Below are 11,123 nucleotides of genomic sequence, written 5' to 3' on the forward strand. Positions count from 1 at the left end.
AAATAGTGAGATTCCTTTCAGCATCATTGCAGGCCGAGTGAGAGGAAAAACAAAGACAGAGAAAGCCTAGAACACATGCAGTTACACTCTACTGGTTTCACCCTGGTAATTACATCTGCAACAGTCTCATTTCCAAATAGGGTCTCATCCTGAAACATGGGAGTTTTTAGAAGATTTAATCACATGAATTGTTGGAGACACAATTCAACGCATAACAATTAATATCCACAGTTTATTCAGATTTTCTTAGTTTTTTCCTAATGTCCTTTTTCGGTTGTAAGATCCAGTTTATGATTCTTTGTGACATTGAGTTGTGAATTGTCCTTAAGCTTCTCTTACTGTGACACTTCTTCAGACTGTCCCTCTTGTTGGTGCCTTTGTGCATACTTACTGAGTGGGGGTTATGCCTGATGTCATTCAAGCCAAGGGTTTACACCTGTTCCATGAAATTTCTGCACAGAAATGTGTCTCATGTGATTCCATATATTTATACCATCAGTTAACAATATGGACGGCAGACATATGTGTAGACACTGAGTTACAACCCAATCCTTTTATGTTCCTGTGGTTGAAATCTTTCTAGTTTTGCCTCATGGGGGCCCTTTAAGTTGGCTCGTGAGCTCTTAGACACACCCTGTCCTTGTGTATGTGCGCACATGTGCATGTGTGGTGGTTGTGCACTGATTTGGTTGCGTTTGTTTGGGAGACAATGACAGACAATGACAGAGTGTCATTTAGGTGCCATTAGTATCATATAGAATAATCTGTGGCTCAGAGTGTTTTCCTCTGTTCACATGATTAATTCCTTTTCAGCGTTTAGCACCCCCACGACCTACAGATGTTTGCAGAGTTTTGCTTCTTCCAATGTTGGATATAATTATCAAATTATTTATAAAAGTGGCACCTCCTTGGTGACCTCTTAGTTGGTTCCTGGTTTGGGTGATTATTTTAAACGTAGAATAAATATCCATGTGCCAAGTTTAGGTTGCTTTCAGTCTTTCGTGATTAGGAATCAGTTCTTATAAACATTAAAGTGCAGGGTTTTTCCTGCACTTTTTTCGTTTTCTGACACTACTAAGGTCCTCCGTACTCATCCTGCACCATTGCTGTCTGGGATAAGATTCCCCCGAGAAAGCCCTATGTCTTCCCGGGAGAACAGTATTAGAAGGTAATATCTGGTAAAATGCATCTCAGGCCTTATGGGGCATCATTGCTTCCGGTGTCACTCAGCTGACGCATGAAGGACAAATTCATGAGGAAACTAAGCCAGGACCGTGGACATATTGGTGACTGTTTCCACATGCAAGTCTCTGTCTCCATCAAACTACACACGTCGTCAGACTGCCATCTGCGGCTCTAATCCATGACCACATCCTCTCCCCAGCCTCCTCCTTTGGTTGTATCTGTGACTTTCCTTTCAAGCAACAACTGTGGCTCCAGCACCACATTCCATCCATTTACTTCATTGTTCGGTGACAGTACACAGTGCAGTCACGTCACGATCGTCAACCCCCCCCCCCCCCCACCACGGGACACAACCTTAGTTACTAGAGGACAGAACTTTCATGCAGTTTCTTATGTCTTTACACATAGAGGCTCCACTCACTTTCAGCCACTCGGCTCAGCGTCTCGCTCCACCCCTGCACTGACGTGGGCTCACACGTGTTACTGCAGCTACATGAGTTTTGTCACCTTCTACTTTCCATCATGTGCCCCAAATTCCTACATTTTTCTACGTACTCGTTAAGTTTCTGACATGGGGCGTGTACAGTGTTCAGTGAATTCTGACGATGACAGAGTGTCATTTAAGTGCCATTAGTATGATATAGAGTAATTCTGTGGCTCAGAATGTTTTACTCCGTTCACATGATTAACTCCTTTTCAGTGTTTAGCACCTCTACGACCTGCAGATGTTGGCAGTTTTGCGTCTTCCAATGTTTGACATAACTATCAAATTATTTATAAAAGTGGCACCTCCTAGGTGACCTCTTAGTTGGTTTCTGGTTTGGGTGATTACATTTAAACCCAGAATACATATCCTTGTGCCAAGTTTAGGTTGCTTTCAGGCTTTAGTGATTCAGAATAAGTTGTTATAAACATTGAAGTGCAGGGTTTTTCCGATGGACAAAAGTTTTGAATCTTATCTTCATAATTTTATAATCTGAAATTGGCATTTTTTCACAAATAATAGATAACAAGACAAAACTAGTCACCGCCAATGAGATAATAGTACCTGATGCAAATAAGGGTGACTTATTCTTCAGGCACCACAAGGGTGGAGTTCAGAGGAAAACTGAAAATGCTTCATTTATTTTACTGTCAGAAGGAAAATTGATATGATCTGGACTAAAAGTTAAATACCTCAGCTTATAAAAAAGAGATTTCTCTTTCATGAGGACTCTTTGTGTCAGAAGTGTTTTCTGAGAGTGACTTTGAGGACAGAGGACAGGAGGAACTTCACTCATGGGAGGTGCCCTTGCATGGACCTGCGCCAAAGCCATCAGCCATAGAATGAGCAGAATCACAGGCTGAGCTGAGAAGGCAACTGCTGATGTGTTTCCCTTCTTTACAGTTGAGTAACTAGGTTTTTGTCTCACTTCCCCACAGGCCTGGACCACTGTGCGAGCACTGCCACTGCTGTCCCACGATGAGCAGTAATAATCGGCCTCGTCCTCAGCCTGGAGCCTAGTGATGGTCAGGGTGCCTGTGCTGCCAGACTTGGAGCCGGAGAATCGATCAGGGACCCCTGAGGGTCGATTGCTATTACTATAGATGATGGTTTTGGGGGCCATTCCTGGGATTTGTTGGTACCAATCCACGTAACTACCAACTCCAGTGCAGGAGATAGTGACCCTCTGGCCCAGGGCCCCAGACACTGAGGATGGTTGAGTCAGCCCCGACTGAGCCCAAGACCCTGGAAGGAGAAACAAACAGAGAGGATATTCCCGGGGTGTAGAGACAAGAGGAGGAATCAGGCGCACACTTGTGCTTCCAGGACCCCTTCCCGTGTCCCCACATCGAGTCACCTGTGCAGTGAGCGAGGAGGGTGAGGAGAAGAGGAGACCAGGCCATGGCGGAGGTCAGCACCGATCCTGCCTTCTGTTGCCTCACAGCTGAGCAGAGCCTCCCTTCACCTCTCCCTTCACCTCTTGATTTGTTGAGAGGGGGAGGGCCCAACCATGCAAATGCGACCCCCCTGTTTTTTGACTCCTCACTGACTTCTTTAGGTGCCTCTGCCTGAGGATGTCAGGGGGATGGGCAAGGGAGGGGCAATTTCAGGGCAGCGGGTGGGGAGGTCACAGATGTGAGCCCTGAGCCAAGGGCACAGGCAGTGGCAGGTGGCAGGACTCACCTCTGATCTACCGTGACCCCTCAGAAACAGAACTTGAGTGCCCCTTAGCGTCCAGACACAGTCATGCCATTGTATGAGGTGAGCACAGCCCATCAGAGACCACTTCTGCCTCCCCACTGCTCTAGCCACTCTCCCCTGCCTCAGGGTTAGACCAGGTGTCCCCACATGTGGCCCCCTATCACCTCAGGGCAGACTCTCTGTTCTACTCAGACTCCTGGGGGTGAGCCTGTCCATGGCTCCCTTGACTGTTCATGGATCAGGACTGAAGAGTTGTCTCTACACACATTCCTCTAACAGTAAATGTGTACCAATAGGAGAAGGAGTTAACTGGATATGACAGCGGAGGCAGGGGTTCAGGCACCCATCCCAATGCAGGAAGCAGCAGAGAGCAGAGGGCAGCTCCCATGGGGAAATTTGGCAGATGGGACCTGACCCTGATGAGATTATTCTTTACATGTGCTTCTTACCCAGATGGAGTGTGTTGATTCACACTCTATCCCAGCATCTATGTCAATGTGCTCATTGTCAGATGTCTGAGTCATTCCAGTTTTCTCTCCCAAAGTGCATCAGGAAATATCAGTGAGTTCCTAAGGATCCCATTTGGGGCATCTGCTCTAGGATTCATGTATATTCTTTCTGAATTCCTTCCCAAATCCATGGTAGCTCTGTTCCAGAGACCTTGAAAAGATCCTGTTTTCAGCCTATGTCTTCCCTGGTGGTCAAGAGGAACTTGAATGACTTTCTGGTGTTTTTATTCTATGGCATGAATCTATGTGTCTCCTGAGAACAATACCACATTTGTTTTCATGACTACAGCTTTGTAATATAATTTGAAAGTGCGAAGTATGGTGTCTTGAGGTTTGTTCCTTCTCAAGATTGCTTTGGCAGTTTGGGGTCTTTACTGGTTCTATACGAAATTCAGGTTTTTTTTTTATCTCTGTGCAAAACTTCATTGGAATTTTTATGGGGATTGCATTGAATTTATAGAGTGCTTTGGGCAGTGTGGATATTTTAGCATTACATTTATTGTGGAGATCCCTGGATTTAGGAATTACCTGGAGGCTGTGTGTGAGGTCTACGTGTTTGTCTAAGATGACCTCTATCTCTGTGCTTAAAAATGTGGATGGATTATCATGATTCAAACAAAAGAAGAGATACTAGTTTTGGCAATAAGGTGAAGAATGTGGATATGTGCATTTTTCCTTTTTTTCACTGATGTATTCTTTAAAAATCAAAAACCTTTCCTGAGCACCAGCGAAGTGTTGGTAAGCTGCAGACACTCAGTGTTGCAAGGACAAACAAAACTGTCAAGGTCGTGGGGCATGTTGGGTTTTCATGTGACTCACTATGACAGACAAGGAGGAGATGTTTCTTGTGAGGTATTCAATGGGAAGGATTAAATATTTATACGCTAGAGCACACGGTTCTATGTTCACCAAGAGTCGATGACTAGAAGTGTGTATGTGCGCATGTAACTGTATCTTATGTTTTATTTATATGTAGTTTGTGTTTCATACATTTTTATATATACACACATATATATGTGTGTATATATATGATACAAATCCCAGGAGATATATCCTAGTTGTATTGTCATGAACAGTGCAGAGATGGATTAGATAAACCACTGGGGAAAATAATTGTGTGAATATTTACATATGAGTAGAACCTTGTGTGACACAGAGAAGGACTAGAGAAGGATCTGGTGTGAGTAATTATAATACATTGCACACGGAGAAAGGAGGGCTTAGAGCACCAGGAACTTCTGGGTCATGGGACTGAGCTCTGTCGGGTAGTAAGGTCTGTCTGGAAGATACCTGTTCAGGTATTTTCCTTCTGGCCTGCCTCACAGCCCTGTCCTCTCAGTGCCAGTGTGAACAGGCCACTGCTGACCCCGGTCTTGGTCACCCAGCTGCTCTGACAACACACAACATCCCTAGAGGACACTCTGACCTTTGCAGATGGATATTTGAGCTTTCAGTATTCAGGGAAGGAGCATGAGTAGATCCTCTTCCGGGTGCTTGGGATGGAGACATTAATTTTCTTCAGGTCACTGACAACGTCCCGGCTGGTCAACATAGGGCTTATTTTACAATGTTTATGTTCCTGGACATATTAGTGTTCCCTGACATTGGGTTTGCTTGCTGCGGGGGCCTGGCATCGCTACCAGTCTCCGATCTAAATTTGTTTTAATGTTTATTTTTTTTTAGAGAGAGAGGACAGAGAGAAAGAAAAAAGAGAGACATAGAGAGAGAGAGAGAGAGAGAGAGAGAGCAGGGAGGTACAGAGAGAGAGCGGGAGACGCAGAATCAAAAGCAAGCTCCAGGCTCTGATTCTGTGGCACAGAGCCCCAGGCAGGGCTTTGGCTAATGAACCACGAGATCAAGACCTGAGCCAAAGTCTGAAGCTTAACCGACTGAGCCATCCAGGCACCCCTACCAGTCTCCAATCAAAACCAATTTCAAAGCCTCATATTTCCCTGGTTCACTCCCGGTTCATATGTGATAAAAAGTCCATGGGGGTTATCCTTGAACTTTGAATACTTTTTGCTGTTGTTGCTGTATTGTGAGAGTCTCCTGTTATCCCACCACTTCCATGGTACAGGCTCTGGGGCATCTGAAGTCTCTGTTTGTCAAAAGACTACCTGTTCTCCGCAGAGAAGTATCCACTGAATTCCCAATCTGGGTTTTGACCAGGCCTTTATACTTAGTCTGGAATTTATTTTCTTCTCTGGTATACTTATGACCCGTTTGCCTCTCTATTGGTCCGGTTTTGTAAGGGTTCTCAGTGTCAACATTGATATAAACCATTATACCGTACAAGGGAATCTATCTTCTTAGAAATTTGTTCTCTGCTCATCCATTTAGGGGAATTCAGGAAAGGCAATCCCACTCACATTCAACCCTATTATCTTTATTTGGTAAATGTTCCATGGGTTAACAGTGAAAAGACAACAAAATGTCTAGATTTTTTCCGGTAATACCAGGGTTCTCTGGACAAGGTAGGATGGGTTCATCGGCTTTTTTCTCTAAAATAGTGAGATTCCTTTCAGCATCATTGCAGGCCGAGTGAGAGGAAAAACAAAGACAGAGAAAGCCTAGAACACATGCAGTTACACTCTACTGGTTTCACCCTGGTAATTACATCTGCAACAGTCTCATTTCCAAATAGGGTCTCATCCTGAAACATGGGAGTTTTTAGAAGATTTAATCACATGAATTGTTGGAGACACAATTCAACGCATAACAATTAATATCCACAGTTTATTCAGATTTTCTTAGTTTTTTCCTAATGTCCTTTTTCGGTTGTAAGATCCAGTTTATGATTCTTTGTGACATTGAGTTGTGAATTGTCCTTAAGCTTCTCTTACTGTGACACTTCTTCAGACTGTCCCTCTTGTTGGTGCCTTTGTGCATACTTACTGAGTGGGGGTTATGCCTGATGTCATTCAAGCCAAGGGTTTACACCTGTTCCATGAAATTTCTGCACAGAAATGTGTCTCATGTGATTCCATATATTTATACCATCAGTTAACAATATGGACGGCAGACATATGTGTAGACACTGAGTTACAACCCAATCCTTTTATGTTCCTGTGGTTGAAATCTTTCTAGTTTTGCCTCATGGGGGCCCTTTAAGTTGGCTCGTGAGCTCCTAGACAAACCCTGTCCTTGTGTGTGTGCGCACACGGGTATGTGTGGTGGTTGTGCGCTGATGTGCTTGCGTTTGTTTGGGAGACAATGACAGACAATGACAGAGTGTCATTTAAGTGCCATTAGTATCATATAGAATAATTCTGTGGCTCAGAGTGTTTTCCTCTGTCACATGATTAATTCTTTTTCAGCGTTTAGCACCCCCGCGACCTACAGATGTTTGCAGAGTTTTGCTTCTTCCAATGTTGGATATAATTATCAAATTATTTATAAAAGTGGCACCTCCTTGGTGACCTCTTAGTTGGTTCCTGGTTTGGGTGATTATTTTAAACATAGAATAAATATCCATGTGCCAAGTTTAGGGTGCTTTCAGGCTTTAGTGATGAGGAATCAGTTGTTATAAACATTGAAGTGCAGAGATTTTCCGATGGACAAAGGTTTTGAAACTTATCTTCATAATTTTATAATTTTAAATTGGCAGTTTTTCACAAATAATAGATAAGAAGAGGAGACTTGCCACTGCCATGGAGATAATAGTACCAGATGCAAATAAGGCTTATGTATTCTTCAGGCACCACATGGGTAGAGTTCAGAGAAAAAATAAAAATGCTTCATTTATTTTTATATCAGAAGGAAAAATTGATATGATCAGGCCTAGAAGTAAAATACCTCAGCTGATAAAACAAGAGATTTGTCTTCCATCAAGACTCTGTGTCAGAAGGGTTTTCTGAGAGTGACTTTGAGGACAGAAAGGACAGGAGGAACCTCACTCATGGGAGGTGCCCTTGCATGGACCTGCGTCCAAGCCATCAGCCATAGAATGAGCAGAATCACAGGCTGAGCTGAGAAGGCAACTGCTGATGTGTTTCCCTTCTTTACAGATTAGTAACTAGGTTTTTGTCTCACTTCCCCACAGGCCTGGACCACTGTGTAAACACTGCCACTGCTGTACCACGATAAGCAGTAATAATCAGCCTCGTCCTCAGCCTGGAGCCCAGTGATGGTCAGAGTGCCTGTGCTGCCAGACTTGGAGCCGGAGAATCGATCAGGGACCCCTGAGGGTCGGTTGCTATCATAATAGATGATGGTTTTGGGGGCCATTCCTGGGATTTTTTGGTACCAGACCATGTAACTACCAACTCCAGTGCAGGAGATAGTGACCCTCTGGCCCAGGGCCCCAGACACTGAAGATGGTTGATTCGGCCCCGACTGAGCCCAAATCCCTGGAAAGAGAAACAACAGAGAGGATATTCCTGGGGTCTAGAGACAAGAGGAGGAATCAGGCGCACACTTGTGCTTCCAGGACCCCTTCCCGTGTCTCCACATCAAGTCACCTGTGCAGTGAGCGAGGAGGGTGAGGAGGAGAGGGGACCAGGCCATGGTGGAGGTCAGCAACGATCCTGCCTTCTGTTGCCTCACAGCTGAGCAGAGCCTCCCTTAATCTCTCCCTTCACCTCTTGATCTGTTGAGAGGGGGAGGGCCCAACCATGCAAATGCGACCCCCCTGTTTTCTGACTCCTCACTGACTTCTTTAGGTGCCTCTGCCTGAGGATGTCAGGGGGATGGTCAGGGTGGGGGCAATTTCAGGGCAGGGGTGGGGAGGTCACAGATGTGAGGCCTGAGCAGAGGGCACAGGCAGTGGCAGGTGGCAGTTCTCATCTCTGATCTACCGTGACCCCTCAGAAACAGGCCTTGAGTGCCCCTTAGTGTCCAGACACAGACAAGTCATTGTATGACTTTAGCAGAGCCCATCAGAGACCACTTCTGCCTCCCTACTGCTCTAGCCACTCTCCTCTACCTAAGTGTTAGGCCAGGTCTCCCCATGTGGCCCCCCATAACCCCAGGGCAGACTCTCTGTTCTACTCAGACTCCTGGGGGTGAGACTGTCCATGGCTCCCTTGACTGTTCATGGGTCAGGCCTGAGGAGTTGTCTCTACACACATTCCTCTAACAGTAAATGTGTACCAATAGGGGAAGTAGTTAACTGAATATGACAGTGGACACAGGGCTCCAGGCACCCATGCCAATGCAGGGAACAGCAGAGAGCAGAGGGCAGCTCCCATGGGGAACTTTGGCAGATGGGACCTGACCCTGGTGAGATTATTCTTTACATGTGCTTCTTACCCAGATGGAGTGTTTGACTCACCCTCTATCCCGGCATCTATGTCAATGTGCTCATTGTCAGATGTCTGAGTCATTCCAGTTTTCTCTCCCAAAGTGCATCAGGAAATATCAGTGGGATCCTAAGGATCCCATTTGGGGCATCTGCTCTAGGATTCATGTATATTCTTTCTGAATTCCCTCCCAAATCCATGGTAGCTCTGTTCCGGAGACCTTGCAAAGGACCGTTTTCAGCCTATGTCTTCCCTGGTGGTCAAGAGGAACTTGGATGACTTTCTGGTGTTTTTATTCTATGGCATCAACCTATGTGTCTCTCGAGAACAATACCGCATTGGTTTTCATGACAACAGCTTTGTAATATAATTTGAAAGTGCAAAGTATGGTGTCTCGAGGTTTGTTCCTTCTCAACATTGCTTTGGCAATTTGGGGTCTTTTCTGGTTCTATACGAAATTTGGTTTTTTTTTAAATTTCTCTGCAAAATGTCATTGGAGTTTTATGGGGATTTCATTGAATTTATAGAGTGCTTTGGGTAGTGTGGACATTTTAGCATTATATTTATTGTGGAGATCCCTGGATAGGAATTACCTGGAGGCTGTGTGTGAGGTCTACGTGTTTGTCTAAGATGACCTCCATCTCTGTGCTTAAAAATGTGGATGGATTATGATGATTCAAATGATAGAAGAGATACTAGTTTTGGCAATAAGGTAAAGAATGTGGATATGTGTATTTTTTCTTTTTTTATTCACTGATGTATTCTTTTTAATTCAAAAACCTTTCCTGGGCACCAGCTAGGTGCCGGTAGACTGCAGACACTCAGTATTGAAAGGACAAACAAAACTGTCAAGGTTGTGGAGCCTGTTGGGTTTTCATCTGACTCACTATGACAGACAAAGAGGAGATGTTTCATGTGACGTATTCAATGGGAAGCATTAAATATTTATAGGGCTAGAGCACAGGGTTCTATGTTAATCGAGAGTCGATGACTAGAAGTGTGTGTGTGTGTGTATAACAATCTTATGTTTTATTTATATGTAGTTTGTGTTTCATATATATATATGTATATATGTATATATATATATATGTATGTGTATATATACACACACACACATATGTATGATATAAATTTCAGAAGATATATCCTAGATGTAGGATGTATCCTAGATGTAGGATCCTAGAGGTTGTCATGAACAGTGCAGAGATTGGTTAGATAAACACTGGGGAAAACAATTGTGTGAAAATTTACAGGAGGAGTAGAACCTTGTGTGACACACAGAAGGACTAGAGAAGGATCTGGTGTGAGTAATTATAATACATTGCACACTGAGAAAGGAGGGCTTAGAGCACCAGGAACTTCTGAGTCATGGGATGAGGTCTTTCCTTACAATTCCCAAGCTTCTGCAGGTTCCCAAATATGCAGTCCTGTCTGGAAGGGAAACCCTTCTGGTGCCGGGGACCCAGTCACCTCCAGTGTCTCCCTCACCATTGGGGCTTCCTGGCTGCATCCTGGGATGACTGTGTTGCTGACTATCGCCTATGCGTGCTCTTGGGAAAAGGCAACGTGAGAGGCACAGGTCCCTTGTTTCTAATTACAGTGTGTCCTTGAAGAATCTCATGTGCGTTCTTGTTAATGGACCCTGCCCCATGAAGTGTGAGGATGGGGGCAGGTGCAGAGGATTATGGGGACTGGCTTGCCTGGGTGGGAAGTGTCCTGACATGACAAAGAGATGGGATGTCTCCTCAGGCCTTCCTGATACAGCCTGTGGAGTGGTGAGCCTGCCCTCTGCACTTCTTATCCCTCAGTGCAGGACACAACTTCCCTGAGGGAGTCACTCACCTGACGTCCCAACAACACAACTATCTAAGTGGTGGGGGGGCACCGAGTGATTCATGCTGAGGTAGCCACAGCTCTGAAGTAAGGACTGAGGTGTGGTGGTGCCTGCCACACAGGAGGTAGCACTTGGGGGATCAGAAGCCCCCGACCCTGTGTAGGGATGGG

General features: G+C 44.9%; 1 gene segment (V, D, J or C); it reads right to left on the reverse strand.

The window, feature by feature from the left end:
• Positions 1 to 23: 23 nt before the first annotated feature.
• Positions 24 to 3,142, reverse strand: LOC109261536 (immunoglobulin lambda variable 1-40-like). The segment is given in 3 exon segments: positions 24 to 149; positions 2,598 to 2,914; positions 3,027 to 3,142. Coding segments are annotated over 3 exon segments (489 nt in total).
• Positions 3,143 to 11,123: the final 7,981 nt, after the last annotated feature.

This window comes from Panthera pardus, unplaced genomic scaffold (assembly GCF_024362965.1).
Source record: "Panthera pardus isolate Hobbes unplaced genomic scaffold, ASM2436296v1 HiC_scaffold_15, whole genome shotgun sequence".
Lineage (NCBI taxonomy): Eukaryota > Metazoa > Chordata > Mammalia > Carnivora > Felidae > Panthera > Panthera pardus.